This window comes from Lagenorhynchus albirostris, chromosome 3, assembly GCF_949774975.1.
Source record: "Lagenorhynchus albirostris chromosome 3, mLagAlb1.1, whole genome shotgun sequence".
Lineage (NCBI taxonomy): Eukaryota > Metazoa > Chordata > Mammalia > Artiodactyla > Delphinidae > Lagenorhynchus > Lagenorhynchus albirostris.
In genome coordinates this window covers 136,440,300-136,455,874 of record NC_083097.1, presented here as the reverse complement: position 1 = coordinate 136,455,874, position 15,575 = coordinate 136,440,300, and the positions used below count along the sequence as shown (strand labels likewise).

The window sequence follows — 15,575 nt, the reverse complement described above, 5'->3', positions numbered from 1 at the left end:
AGTTTGGGATTGACATGCACACACTATATTTAAAATAGATAACCAAGAAGGACCTAATGTATAGCACAGGAAACTCTGCTCGATACTCTGTAATAACCTACATGGGAAAAGAATTTGAAAAAGAATAGATACATGTATAACTGAATCCCTTTGCTGTGTACCTGAAAGTAGCCCAACATTGTTAATCAACTACACTGCAATATAAAACAAATTTTTTTTTTTTAATTTATGGTGCACCTTGGAAACAGTATATATGATTTCTATAAGAGCATAAAGAGCTTGTAAGGACTTGAGATGGTATATGCAAAAGAGCATTTCTCAATATGGGTCCCTGGAACAGTGCAGAATTTCTTCTCTATTTCAAGGGGAAAATATTAGTGAAATTTGTATTTGCAGATATAAGAAAAAAATTAAACACATCAATAGCACAGAAGGATGATATTCAAAGTGTGTATACTGATACAGAAGCAGCATTTACCAACTAACTACCACATGTATGCTCTTTTCAATAAGTGTTTTTTGCTATATATCTTGTCATAATTTCAAATTTTTCTGTAATGATATTTAATATTTCTAAGTTTGTATACAATTTAAGATACATGTATAACTATTGCTGAAAATAAGTGTGTACATTTTAGTTTGCTTTATTATGCAGGAAAATACTATTAAATACATGATAAATGAAAAACAAAATGAAACCTTTCCATGGCACCAAACACCCCCAGGACAAACTCTAAACCCCTTGCACAGTTCAAAAAGCCATATGGCCCCTGCTTCACTGTCCAGACTCCCTTGTTGCCAAACACACTCCTTGCTCAAGCCTAAAGCAGGAGAAAAACAGAAAGGCAGTTTTCACTTAACAAGCTATGTTATCTTGCTTCCTGCCATCTGCAAAAGCTGTTCTCTCTGCCCAGAATGCTTCTCTTCCATCAAGTCTCCATCCATATGTCCCTCCCCAGGAAGCCTTCCCTGTCCTTCCTTAGACTGGGCTGGGGAGTGCTCCCCAACTCCTGGTCCTCCCCACCCCCACGTGCATCTTCCTGTATCACAATGGCATTTGATACCTCTCTTCCCACTGGATGCCAGGCACCTGAGGGCAGAGGCAATGTTGCTACTTAACCATGGTAGGCGTAGGCTTGGTCCCTAGCACACGGGGCCTCAATAAATGGTAAATGATTAAACTACCGGAAAGAACAAAGTCAACGTAGGACATTTCTGCCATAGTATTGACCCTTTTGGAACTTGGTATAGGGACTAACCTTCCTATATAGGTTAGTTCAGAATTAGTCTAATAGAGAATATTAGCATTAATATATTTAAAAGGCTTTGTGTCCCTGTTGAAGGTTAATTGGAATTTGAAACCTGAAAAATGCCAATGCAAGAATAAGTTAGGTGTGGGACTTTCCTGGTGGGGCAGTGGTTAAGAATCCGCCTGCCAGGGCTTCCCTGGGGGCGCAGTGGTTGGGAGTCTGTCTGCCGATGCAGGGGACACAGGTTCGTGCCCCGGTCCGGGAGGATCCCACATGCCGCGGAGCGGCTGGGCCCGTGAGCCATGGCCGCTGAGCCTGCGCGTCCAGAGCCTGTGCTCCGCAACGGGAGAGGCCACAGCAGTGAGAGGCCCGCGTACCGCAAAAAAAACACAAAAAAAAAACAAACAAACAAAAAAAGAATCCGCCTGCTAACACAGGGGACACGGGTTCGAGCCCACATGCCGTGGAGCAACTAAGCCCCTGAGCCACAACTAATGAGCCTGCATGCAACAACTACTGAAGCCCACATGCCTAGAGCCCGTGCTCCACAACAAGAGAAGCCACCACAATGAGAATCCTGTGCACCGCAACAAAGAGTAGCCCCCACTCGCCTCAACTAGAGAAAGACCGCGCGCAGCAAAAAAGATCCAACACAGACAAAAATAAATAAATAAATTTTTTTTTTTTTTTAAAAAGAAGTTAGGTGTGAATGAACCTTACGTAGGTAAGAGCACGTTTCAGTCCAGTGCAGGGGAACTGTGATTGAAAGAAACTTTAATCCTACGGTATTACTGCTTGGACAGATTAGATTTCCAAACAGGGCTTCTCATAAGCTTTCTCAAGTAATGAAGCCAAACACATGCTACTTAATAAACTGTTTACAAACAGCAACAATACCCACAAAAAGAATTATCTATATTAATGGAAAAGCATCTGTTTAAAATTCTGAGTCAACAAATATTAAGCACTTTGCGTCTGACTAACAGCAGTGAAGAGAAGATCACTTGTGCCCAGGTCTGACCAAGGACAGTAACTAACTGGTAAAGGACTGACCAGTTGCCTTGCTCCCAGCCCTTTGTTCCCTCAACAAACCACTTTCCAAAGTTTCTAAATATATTGTAGGGTATGAAAGTCGCTCAAAACTAGGCTTTGCTTTTCAAAGTGGCCCTATTATACCTGAGGATAGAAGGTCTAATCCTCTCCTTTAAAGTCAAGTGCCGAGTTGTCTTACTTTATTCTCTTTTAGAAGTCTTTCTACTAATTTCAGAAATCCAGGCTGGTTCAGCTATGTTTACAGGGTCAAAGTTTGAAAGTCAGGGGACTTCCCTGGCAGTCCAATAGTTAAGACTCTGCACTTCCACTGCAGGGGCATGGGTTCAATCCAGGGTCAGGGAACTAAGACCCTGCATGCCGAGCAGCACAGCCAAAAAATTTTTTTCATTTTTCTTAAGTAAATAAAACTAAAAAAAGAATTTTTAAACTCAGGATCAGAGTCTATATGTGTTCCTAGTGTTTCATGCCTAATATCTTGCAGATTCCTCTAATAACGATGGAAAAGAAAAGGCTCACATTCTAACTTGACTATAGATGCAACAGATGTTTCAGGAGAAAGCCTTCCTATATAAGTTAGTATTTAGCAAGGATCAAATTCAATTGGCTGCCTGGCCCAGGCAAGTTAAGTGAGTTAAATAGGCTGAGTCACAGAAGAGAGAAAGAGGAATACTTCAGTTCTCCCCTCAAACCATCTCACATAGGGTTCAGAGGACAGAAAACCCACACTTCATGTAAAAGGCAGCCACTCCACCAAGTGTTGGAAACAAGGGCCTACTATAAACAGGTCTGCTTTTCCAAGAGAAGCTCTAAAACCAAAGATATGTGAAACTCTTAATTTAAAATGATGGCAACAATTCATTTTTTTTAAACATCATCCAGCCCCTCTGCCCAAAAGAAAAAAGGGAAAATCCATGAGCAATCTGATATTTTGATTCCAATCTCAGTTTTGGAATCAAAATACCAGTTCTATCATTTTCTAGCTCTTCGTGTCTTTGATGTATCAGTCAACTTCTGAGCTTCACTGTCCTCATCTGAAAACCAGGGTCATGAACATGAAACACAATAATGCTTATTAAAGACTTAAAAACAATTCCCAACACAGAGCTAGCAAATAAATAGAGTTTCCTATAGGTAGAAAGTGGATCTTACTATCAGTAAATTATCTGCTGTGGTCTTCAAAGAACCCAATTGAAGAGCTCAAGGAGGCAGAATTCTCAGATTTAGAGCCTTTCAAATTCTGATCACTGAATACAGAGTATTGAAGGCATTAGAAACTAAACAGAACCAGCAATAAAGAATGCCTAGCAACAGACACAATGAGCTGGAAGTAGCTCTTCCTATTAAGAGATCTATTAACTGTCACTAGTTAATGGCCACAAAAAGGTAGTAAAGTACATATGGCAGGGTATATGTTTCAGGGAAAACAGTGGCAGCTTCTAAAATAAGCTGTTAAGACAAAGCAGAGGGTTTCAGGGGAAGTTTTTTAACTTGGACAAACTTCTCTTGTCAGATTATAGACTCTTGTCTGTTAAACACATCTACTAGTTTTCATACTGTTTTAAGCAAATTCCAAACAATACCAACCACAATATTAGGAAGAGTTTGTTAAACAAAGAATTGCTTTATTAATACAAACTATTAATACATACCCACAGACTATAAAGTGCTAAGAAATTTAAATATCTAAGTCATAGCAAACAGGTGGCAATTCAACATCCAGGGTCGACAGAATGCTTGAGGGAGACTGCAACAGATCTAGAAAACAGGAATTTCTTGTTCAATATCTGCAAATCCTCGTGTCCATCAACACACACACTAGTTGTCACTCTTAATCATGAATTCTTGTTTTTCCCTTTGTCTAAGGAATCTTTACCCCCGCCCCACCTACACACACACATACCCGCTCTCACTTATTTCTTGGAAAGTGGCTGCGGCCACAGAATTAACCTTCATTATGAGATAAATCATAGAAGTACCTGAAATTCCATCATCCTTAGAGACCCAAGTAAGGGCCAACAATTATCATTAATGCAATTGAGCAAATAGTGTGAGGTATTCCATCAGAACAAATAGAATACATACTGATGATGGCTTTTGACCACCAGTTTGAACCAAGACCTCAAACCTTCTGCAGTAAAGGTTTGCCAGTTGATGCTATTACGTGGGTCTTGATCCTACACGAGCTTTGGGTGTAGCTTGGAATTCTCATTCCAAGCAAGTTTATTATACTTCAGCTTATAACGTAAGAAGTTACACACTAAATTTCCTCTGGTTTTGCTTGTATCTAAGACTGTCCCGATTCCAGAATGACAATTTTACTGGGCATTTGGGACTAAAAAGCAGTACCAGTTGAGAATAGTTTTCATTATCCTGAAACCTTATCCCTGCAGTCTGAAGGATAGAAATTACTTACAGGCTAACCTTCTGCACAACCTGTCCCCGTGGTAATGGAAGTGTTATGACAGATTGTTTACAGACCTTCTAGAAGGGCACTCGTTCACTTACTAGACTCCCACGGTAGAGGAGACATCTTCAGAGGTGAAGGGGGGCCCAGGTGTAACAGCTGTTCAAGCTCCCTCTTCTCATCGAGGATCATGAGAGGCACTCCATTCAAGGGCATGTGTGCAATCTGGTGCTCTTCAGGCAGGTCGAAACTCTCGAAATCTGCCACAGAAAAGTACTTTGTCAGGGCAGCATTCCTCAGGGTGGTCAGCTTTCACAGGGTCCATGAGCTCAAGCTTTTTTTTTTTTTTTTTTTTTTTCCGGTACGCGGGCCTCTCACTGTTGTGGCCTCTCCCGTTGCAGAGCACAGGCTCCGGACATGCAGGCTCAGTGGCCATGGCTCATGGGCCCAGCTGCTCCGCGGCATGTGGGATCTTCCTGGACCAGGGCACGAACCTGCATCCCCTGCATCGGCAGGCGGACTCTCAACCACCGCGCCACCAGGGAAGCCCTCAAACCATTTTTTATAATAAGATTAATACCTTTTTCCACTGTGTTGACATTTACAATGATGGTCCAAAAGCAATGGTAGAGAAAACTGCTGTGCGTGAATCAAGGCAGTGGCAATAAACTATGCTTAGTAGTCACTATATTCCTCGCTGCCATTCACTTGCAGTAAAAAATGCGTTTCACATAATGTTACTTTACCACATGCAGTAAACAGTATTAATTTTATTAGCTCTCAACCCTTGAGAACATGTCTTTTTAGTATTCTGTATATGATGTGAAGTATGCCACAAAACACATCTACCGCATACTGAAGGACCATGGTGTTTTCCAAGAAAAAAAGATTCGTGCAATTATTTGATTTGCAAGCTAAACTAGAGGCCTTATTCCTGGACACCATTTACTTGAAAGAACTGAAAGACAAACTGTGGTAACTCAGCCTTGGATATGTGTTGCACATTATTCTCCGAGGAATGAAAGAAGTCTACCACTTAAAGGGAAACGGTATTTGTTGCCAATGATAAAATTCACAATTTCAAGGGGAAAAAAAACTGGAATATCAGTAAACTTATCTGTAAGCATTAGCTTAAGAACTTCCTAATACTGAAGACTTTTCTGATTAGATCAGCGGTGATATTAATGAGTGTGCTTTTGATACTTCATAATGAAACATTTCAACATGACCTACATTTCCCAGGGTACCAGTATTTCTAAATGATCAATGGTGATAAATGCAGGATAACCTTCCTTCAAAATGCAAAACAGACCAATGGATTTTATTGTCAGAGCATACAATGTTTACTGAAACGGTTTTGGATTCCACATTGCAACTATGCCTACAGAAACAGCCACTTGTTGAATTTTAGTGTAATGGCAAAGAAAACTATCTATACTTATCTAAAAGACTTAAGGGCTTCCCTGGTGGCGCAGTGGTTGAGAGTCCGCCTGCCGATGCAGGGGACATGGGTTCGTGCCCCGGTCCGGGAAGATCCCACATGCCGCGGAGCGGCTGGGCCTGTGAGCCATGGCCGCTGAGCCTGCGCGTCCGGAGCCTGTGCTCCGCAACGGGAGAGGCCACAACAGTGAGAGGCCTGCATACAGCAAAAAAAATAAAAAATAAAAGACTTAAAATGCTTCTCTTTCCTAAATACATGTCTGCATAAGGCCAGATTTTCTTCATATACTTCAACCAAAACAAGATGCAACAGATTGCAGAATCCATGTGAATCCAGCTGTTTTATGTTAAGCCAAATTAAGCAAATTTTCAAAAATATAAAACCATGCCATTCTTCTCACAATTTATACATGTAAAAAAATTTTGTTTCAAGCTATGTACATTAATGTAATGTGTTTGTTTTTTAAACAAATTCTTTTTTAATTTCTCAATTTTAATTTCTAATATAGAATACATAAACACTACACAAAAGTTCTTTGGGGTCTTCACTAATTTGTAAGAGTGTATAAGTCCTAAAACAAATTTAAGAAATGCTGTTTTAGGCAACATTTCTTCTTAAAATCCAAGTGCCTTTCAGATTAGGAATTATTTAAAACAACTAATTTTTCTTGACAGTAACAAAAGTAGGATTAGAGTCTTGCCTCTTTTCGAAGAGGTAATCAAGAAGAAACAGACAATTTGAACAGACTGATCACAGTCATAAAACTTAATTTGTAATTTAACAAAACTCCCCAAGAGGTTAATTTAAGCATTTTCTCAAAAGCTAAGAACAAAGATGGACGGAGAACCATCATATTCTGAAGTGCGAAAGTTCTCTAAAGCCTAAATACTAGGAATTGGTCTATTCTTTTTCAAGACTGATAAAGCTCAGAATTCAAAAAGGAATTGAGTGATATGTGACTACTTAATTTAAACACTGAATTGTAAAGGAAAGCATAAACAGACAAAAGACCCCAGAGGAAATAAGTCTGCAACATACAGGGCTAATTACCTTTATCCACAGAGTTCTTTACACACTTAAACACACATACACACAGTGTAAGAAAGTCACAAAAATCAAGAGAAAACAAAGATACAAACAGAAAATTAAAAAACTATAAATGACCAATAGTCAAATATGCTCAGACACACTCATATACCCCAATTTAAAACAATAAAGTACCAATTACCTTTCTGATAAAGATTAGAGCTTTAAAACATTTGCAGTTAGATTACAGGGGAAGCAGGCATCCTCATCCACTGAAGGTGGCTTCAATAATTTATGCTCCTATTTTGGAAGGCAACTTAGCAATACCTCTTTCCTCCAACACAGCATATCTTAGTCCTCTTTCCTGGTCAATATGCATAAATCTACTTCATTTTCCTGAATGGTAATCATTAGAACGGATGTACCACATTTTATCAAAACTTAATCACACAGCTTTGAGACCCAGCAATCCTTCTTGGAGTTTACTCTCCAGAGAGACTCACAAACTCTCAACAATAATTGCATAACTGTTTTGTAATATATAAAAGCCAGAAACAACCTAGATGTATACTACTGGAATGATTAAATACTCTTTGGATCAAAGGGCAAAAAATCCAGCTCAGAAATCTCAAAGGACCTGTGTGATTTGTCCCCACCCCCTCACCAGTACCATCCTTCACCTCTGCCTTTCAGCTTCCCAGAACCACTCCAGTCCTTTTTTTCTGCCTCAGGATCTTTGCACACACTTTGATCTGCTACGGTGCTCTTGCCCTGCCCTATCCTTTCTTCACCCAACTATCTCCTTATATCCTTCAAGACTCCACTGGGTGTCACTTCCTGAGAGAACTCTTCCCTGCTCTTACAGGCTAGGTTCAGTCCCCCTAACAGGCCCTGCGTTTCTCCTTGCTCACACTCAAAGTGAGATGATTTGTTCAGTGCCTGACTTTCCCTCCAAATCATGGGCTTCTCAGGGTGGGGCCTGTCTTGTTAACCACTGCATCCCAAGCTTATTCGTGCCTGGCGTATGGTAGCCTCTCCTCAAATGTGAGTAAATTAAAGCTTGAAAAGCTGGTTCTGTAACAGAAAATATCTCAGATACGTATAGCAGGTTGAAGGAGTAAAAAAAAGCACGTTTTCACTGGCTATGTGGATTTTTCAGGCATTGTTTTTTGGGGGGTTTTTTTAGAAATATTTAATGTGCTTGTGGAGAAATAGGACAAGCAAGGGTTGGATTCACAACTTGTATATAGTTAGTATTGCTGACTAAATGCTTTAGCTTAGAAAGAAACTAAGTTTTTTTTTTAATTATTTTTTATTTGATTTATTTTTGGCTGTGTTGGGTCTTCGTTGCTGCACACAGGTTTTCTCTACTTGTGGCGAGTGGGAGCTACTCTTCATTGCGGTGTGCAGGCTTCTCATTGCGGTGGCTTCTCTTATTGCGGAGCACGGGCTCTAGGCACGTGAGCTCAGTAGTTGTGGCTCGAGGGCTCTAGAGCACAGGCTCAGTAGTTGTGGTGCATGGGCTTAGTTGCTCTGCAGCATGGGGGATCTTCCCGGACCAGGGCTCGAACTTGCATACCCTGCATTGGCAGGCGGATTCTTAACCACTGAGCCACCAGGGAAGCCCTCAGGCATTGTTCAACTTGACATAGAGCCCTCTTTCTAAATTGTTTTCTAAGAAGACTGTCCCCTAACGTTGAATAGGTGTAATCTCCCCCTAGGTGGTTAGCTTTTGAGGACAGGAACAATGTTTTCCACATCTTAGCTCGGATTCCTCTTCTGACCTAAGATTATACCTTACAAATAAATTCACAAGTGTATTTGTTCAGAGCAACCCAGATTGAGACAGCCTTGTTACAGTCTTGGATCACATGTCTTATTCATAGCTATATCAAGTTACAGTTGAATTGGATCCTAAGAGAAACTCAAGGCTAAAGCATTTGTGCGATACCAAAAGATATTACCTAATGGGTTGAAGGGAAAGAATTTTTCTATTTCTGGATAGGTGTCATCTGAGGCAGGAACAGAGCTTTTTGCTTTAACGGTCTTCTCAGTTATCTAAAACAACCCAAGAAAACATACATTAGTGAGAGCGGAAGGCTTGTCAACTGATTAGTACAAGAGATCATAGGGCTTCTTTAAGACATGCGACTGCTTCACCACATTTTAAATTGTTTTCAATTTCATGCTGACTTCTAAGAAACCATAATCCTTCATTCTCAAAATTACACACAAATACAATTCAGCAAGCAATTCTAATATCATGGCTCAAAAGTTAATTCTAAAATATAAGTATCAGCACCTGTTAGCATAAGTTATCAAAATGCAGAGTGGAGTTAATTCAGAACTAATTGACTCAATCACCCAACCTAACAAAGGAGAAAATGGGCATGAATCACCTAGAACAGAAGCTAATCCTGGAAGCCATTTTTGGCTGTTGGAAATATAATTTTCCGTTGGTGTGTCCATCAGTGTTACCTAAATTATTTGCTTGGTTAATTTTAAAAACCAATTTGTGTTCCTCAAATACACAGAGTAAGAGGCAGCCAAAGACAGCCAAGGACTTTAGAAGCCCACAGTGGATAATTCCCTAGTCTGGAATTGGCAGGCAGTCCACAATGGTGGGCCAAAATGGAAACCTGCATAGTCTTGATTTATGCTTACGTCACATGTGCATGGCTAGAGGAAATCCCTAAGGCAAGGTTTCCCACATTTCAGTTCTGTCAGATTCTCATCACTTTTGCTATATCCTTGCAATACTTGCCTTTAACATTTCTCTTACTCAACTCAGTTTTTTTAAAAAGACATCCTTGTCCTAAAACCACACGTCTCAGTTTGAGATCAAGTACTAGTTGTTTTTTCCTAATACACATTAAACAAAACAATTAGTGAAATGAAGTGTTAATCCACATGCTAAAGTTATTTTCATAGCCAAGTCCTCTCAGTCTAGGATGCACTAACCTACAGTTTGTAAACACACATACCAAGGTCAACATGCTACCACGTTATAACCTAAAAAACTGGTGGTTGCTCTGGAAGGAGGGGAGAAGGATGGCAGCACCTGAGCTGTTATATTAGCAACGTGACCTCTTGCAAAATACCCTCCCTCTCAGTACTTTTTAATCTGTAAGTACATTCTACCAATCAATCTGCTTCAAGACACTCATTAAGGGCAGGTGAGGCAAAAAAATTCACCAGCTGCTACTGAGACGTGATCTTGAGTTACAGGGGAAGTCCACAAAGACAGTATGATGATCCTCTTCTGCTAAACTATGTTTGCTAGCCTCTATTTCTTTCTGTTCACACAGGAGAAAGTCGGGTAGGATGCCAATAGTCATTTTAAGAGTCACAAGTGCTGAAGTGTTTAAACAGCATCTTTATTTATAGCCAACACTTACCTTTTTGGTAGAGAAGGCTGTCTGTTTCTGTTTGAGGGGTCCATTAGTTTTTATTGACTTTTCTGCAGCTCTGTTAACAGTTCCCAAAGCCTTTCTGGTAGCTTTAGGTAAAGCTGGTGGAGCATCAAACATTTTGCCAACATGTGGTGTTGAAACCTGAGATCTCCCATCTAAAGCTTTGACTGCTAAAGAAAAAGTCTTACCGTGAGATTATTCCAGCAGTAAACGCCTGTGCAACTTGAAGGCTGACCTTGCCTATAAACGTGGCCTAATTCTCACACCCAAACTTAACCCCTTTTCGACAGCGGCATGGTCCTATGCGTAACAGTACTTCAGTTCAGTACCCTCTTAAATAATCTCATTAAGATACTGAACATGAAAAAGAGATCCATAACAAGAACCTGGTAGTAGCAGTATTGGGTAAACCTGACTCCAATTGCTGGCAAAGTATACTAAATGCCTCCCCCAGCTCCAGGCCACACCCACCACTGATTCACAATACCTGTGTACCTGATTGCCGCCTGTATACTTACAAGGCCCAGACCCCAGCTTCAGCCCGTCCTTAGGAGCCACACGAGTGCCTGGTTCTCCATTTTCCTTGTCAACATAGATCAGAGTAGCCATTCTGGATTACCTAGGGGTGTGAAATACTCATTAAACCCTGGGAGTTAGGGAAGATGAAAGAACCTAAGGTGTAGCACAGACCCCACTTTCTACCCTGGGCACGTCTATGCAAAAACAAGAGCTAAGCAGAGAGAGAAGCCCGATCTTGAGCCGACAGGCACTTAATCCAGCTCTTAACTCTTGAAGCCTGAGTCAGGGGCCCTAAATTCCAGAAGAGTTGGCGGTTTGGGACTGGCACAGGCCCTGCTACCCATCGGAACCGAACCGCCGTGGGTTGCGGACGCAGTCCAAAGGCCGTGGCTCAACGGGCTGGGCGCTACAGACGTCCCGGGGTTAGTCCCAGCCCCCAATCCCCAGCCCCGGCTCCCAGACATACGGACCCCGCTTCCCAGACCCCCCACTCCAGCCCCGCTTCCTACCCCGCCGGACCCCTCCCGCCCAACCACTCGCGACCGCTCCATTCACCCACGTCGGGAACAACAGCCAAACTCTTCCGAGACACGATCTCCAGCTGTCGCGCGGGCCTCGGCGTTTAAACCACAACTTACGCCGCTATTGGTTCATCCGTCCAGGAGGCGGGGCAGGAGTGGGGAGGAGGCTCCCGGGAAGAACCAATGGTAGGAACATAAGCTCCCTGGGCTCCGCCCCGAAAGCTTCCCCCGGCAACTTTGTCGCTAGTTTCCCGGGCGGAGAAATATCAAACACGCTGACACCTTGATCACGGATTTCTAGTTGTTTTTTAACCTGCTCCCCACAGAAATAGAAGGGGAGTAAATATGGTCTCCAATTCCAAGAAATAAATAATTATGATGATTATTGTAATACCAAGATACAGAGAGTTGGTTTTTGGAGTTTGTTTTTTCCTGAGACACTTTGGTGTCCAAGACGTTTTCAAATGAGAAGATTGTGAAGTTCAAAAAGTCAAGGTGAGGTGGTGACAGAACTATTTTCCTAAAGTCTTCAACTAATCAACTATTTTTCCAGAGAGTAAATAGAGCAGATCAAATCAAAAAGAAGGGGCAGCACTGGAGGAAAGGCATTGTATTGTAGTCATCGGGAAAATGAGGAAGGGAGACGGATACATAATTGTTGTATTTCAATTAGAGATATAAAAAATACATATATAGGGCTTCCCTGGTGGCGCAGTGGTTGAGAGTCCGCCTGCCGATGCAGGGGACGCGGGTTCGTGCCCCGGTCCGGGAAGATCCCACATGCCACGGAGCGGCTGGGCCCGTGAGCCATGGCCGCTGAGCCTGCGCGTCCGGAGCCTGTGCTCCGCAATGGGAGAGGCCACAGCAGAGAGAGGCCCGAGTACCGCAAAAAAAATAAAAAAATAAATAAAATAAAAAATACATATACAGTCAATATATAGTCCGGTGGGGAAAAAAACCTATATTAGGTCTAGTGAATACTAGCAGGGCAGAATTAAAAATTAAGAAATGAAAGTACAGGTAGATAAAACGGCAGTGTTTGTGTCATTCTGTGGTGCTTGTGATTAAGATGGACTGATTCTGAAACTAATATAATAAATCCATTAAACTTCAATTTTTACAAAATGGACTGATTATTTCCTAATTGCAAGACTATCATCAATATTTCAGGTTAGGATGCTGTCTCTGTTATACAGAATCTGACTTAGGAACAAAATAATGACCTAATGAGTACAAAATTCAGGCTTCCTTTAAACTTCTATCATTTAATTGGGACTTTTTTTGTTTGTTTTTGGCCATGCCGCATGGCATGCAGGATCTTAGTTCCTAGACCAGGGATCGAGCCGTGCCCCCTGCAGTGGAAGCGCAGAGTCTTAACCACTGGACCGCCAGGCGAGTCCCAATAGGGAGTTATTTTAAACTTTTAACATCTCAACAATATACTCATCAAAGCTGGTGGGGGAAGGACAGAGGGTGAACAAGAGAAAAAGATCAGAGGAATAATAAAGATATACAAAAGGAATTCCAAATTCCAAGATATGGGGAGAAATTGTGCTTGAAAAAGTTGATGACCTTTTCCTTTCTACAATAAATAGAAATATATTGAACAAGATAAAGAAATCAGTTCAAAAGACCAAGGGTGACCTGTGTCATCCAAACTGTACTCCCAACAGGTCACCAGATACTTTTTAACTTGCATGTAAGTTGGGAGAGAGGAGTTGAGCCTACATTACTCTTTCACAAAAGGCTTAGCACTACACCTGGCATAGATATGGTTTGAAACATATGCCAGTTCATTGTCCCATCTTCCCTGGCATTTCAGGACCAAAATTGATTGAATGTCTCATTCATTCAACAAATATTTATTGAGTGCTTATTAAATGCTGGACATCATGAAGAAAAGAGGAAGGACAAAAAATGCATAACTTCTTTGCCCCTTCTCTGTCCTTTCTCCTTTATCCCTACCCCTCCCCTTATTTCCTCCCTGTATCTCCTTCTAAATGTCTCAGCTCCATATTACATCATCAACACACAAAAGTGTTCATTTTGAAACCAAATCTGCATGACACTGTCAAAAAACAAAATTCAATCAAGTAAACTTTAAGATCTAATTGGCTTTATTCAACAACTCATGAATTAGACAGCATCCCACCTAGCAACCAGAAGCATGCTCCAAGGGGTTGTACAAGCTGAAAAGTTTTTGTAGGAAGAAGGGTGGGGCATGGAGCTATTAGAATAATAGAAAGGATTATTTTTAGGCTGGGACATCTTTGGGGGGCGGGGAAGGGGGCAAGGAACAGCAAGGTTTTTACAGCTGATTGCCTCTTCTTCCTCCGAGAGGCAGGATGGGGGTGAGGGGATGATAGAAAGGGTCCACGTGACATATTACCTCTTCAGTACTGACCAGGAAATTCCAAACTGGTTGATTGGATTACATTTCTGGGGATTACATTTTGAAGTTGTGATTACGTTAGATGTTAAATCTAGGTTTGGTATCATGGGCTTTAGCACAAGTAACACCATTTTGGGCCTGTGGCTTCTATCTTTAACAACACCTACAGCTTCCAAGTGGGGATTCTTTATCTCCTGAAGTTTTGGGGCGCAAGGTTTATATCTCCCTAGGGTAAGTCTTCCCCCTACAACAGAAAGCACTGTGTCTCCCAAGGTCATGCAGTAACTGTAAAATGCACAACCACTCCCTCTTTGAGTAAAAACTGTTTCCTTACTAATGATGCCCCAAACCCACTCTGCTATACCCCAGACCATTACTGGAGATACCCAATTGCTAAACCATCCTCACCTTATATCTGCATCTAGATCCTAATCAATCCCAGTTTATCAAACAGCAACCCATCCAGAATTGATTTCTGCTTCCCTAGACCCTCCTCAGAATCCTCCAGGGGGAATCTGAACCTTACAAAAGGTTCTTCTCTCTTGTCCAGCACATTCTATAATTCCTCTGAGAGATGTACTCCCTGGCTTGTGCCTGATAGTTTTAACTAAATACACCCTAACACTTCCAAGCAAATTTTGGGAATTGTTTTAAGGAGATAAAAGCAAAGTGTGAGACTTCCCTGGTGGCACAGTTGTTAAGAATCCGCCTGTCAATGCAGGGGACACGTGTTCGAGCCCTGGTCTGGGAAGATCCCACATGCCGTGGAGCAACGAAGCCTGTGCGCCACAACTACTGAGCCTGCACTCTAGAGCCCACGAGCCACAACTACTGAGCCCGCGTGCCACAACTACTGAGCCCACGTGCCTAGAACCCATGCTCCGCAACAAGAAGCCACTGCAATGAGAAGCCTGTGCACCGCAACTAAGAGTAGCCCCCACTCGCTGCAACTAGAGGAAGCCCGTGCGCAGCAACGAAGACCCAACACAGCCAAAAATAAATAAATAAAATATATATTAAAAAAAGCAAAGTGTGAGTGATTCAGACTACTCACTTTCAGACTATTTTCTGACAACTTCTGTCCCTTCAACTATTGCCCTGTAAAATCAAAATTAATATTTACATTCCTATGCTAGGCACTGAACATTCTTAATAAGAAAAAATAGATTATATTATGATGAGATCTCTTATTGAAGCAAGGATGTCACTCTGACATTTGAAAGGAACACATACTGTTTTGAAAAATAAAACATGACCGGAACAGAGAGGATAGGACCAAAAAAAAAAGGGGGGGGGGAATTCTACTCCAACATTAATATTTTCCGGTATTTTATTTCATATTATACTTTAAAGGAAGGTTGAGATGTCATAAATATTACTGTTTTCCCAAAATGGAAATCGTTTTATAGTATTTTTTTCCTAATGCTAAAATACAATATCACATTGGGACGAGGTATCATTACGGAATAATGCCTCACGTTCTCATAGCACCTCGTATACCTTTCATAGCGGCTTTCTAGAACTATACATTTTTGAATAATTCAGTGTCTTTCTCA

The 15,575-nt window shown here is 41.4% G+C and overlaps 1 protein-coding gene across 2 annotated transcripts in view; it reads right to left on the bottom strand.

The window, feature by feature from the left end:
* Nucleotides 1–786: 786 nt before the first annotated feature.
* Nucleotides 787–15,575, bottom strand: part of PTTG1 (PTTG1 regulator of sister chromatid separation, securin) — a 66,187-nt gene continuing 51,398 nt past the window's right edge. The window contains exons 1-7 of one of the 2 annotated variants that reach the window (XM_060146521.1): nucleotides 11,666–11,755; nucleotides 11,106–11,206; nucleotides 10,573–10,757; nucleotides 9,139–9,232; nucleotides 4,809–4,967; nucleotides 3,953–4,058; nucleotides 790–821 (exon numbers count right to left, since the gene is read on the bottom strand). In XM_060146521.1, coding sequence (XP_060002504.1) covers nucleotides 3,979–4,058; nucleotides 4,809–4,967; nucleotides 9,139–9,232; nucleotides 10,573–10,757; nucleotides 11,106–11,196 — 609 coding nt within the window. In that variant the 5' untranslated portion in view covers nucleotides 11,197–11,206; nucleotides 11,666–11,755 and the 3' untranslated portion in view covers nucleotides 790–821; nucleotides 3,953–3,978. Of the gene's footprint in view, nucleotides 822–3,952; nucleotides 4,059–4,808; nucleotides 4,968–9,138; nucleotides 9,233–10,572; nucleotides 10,758–11,105; nucleotides 11,207–11,665; nucleotides 11,756–15,575 lie in introns of those variants that run through there. The other variant, XM_060146522.1, reaches the window with a different exon arrangement.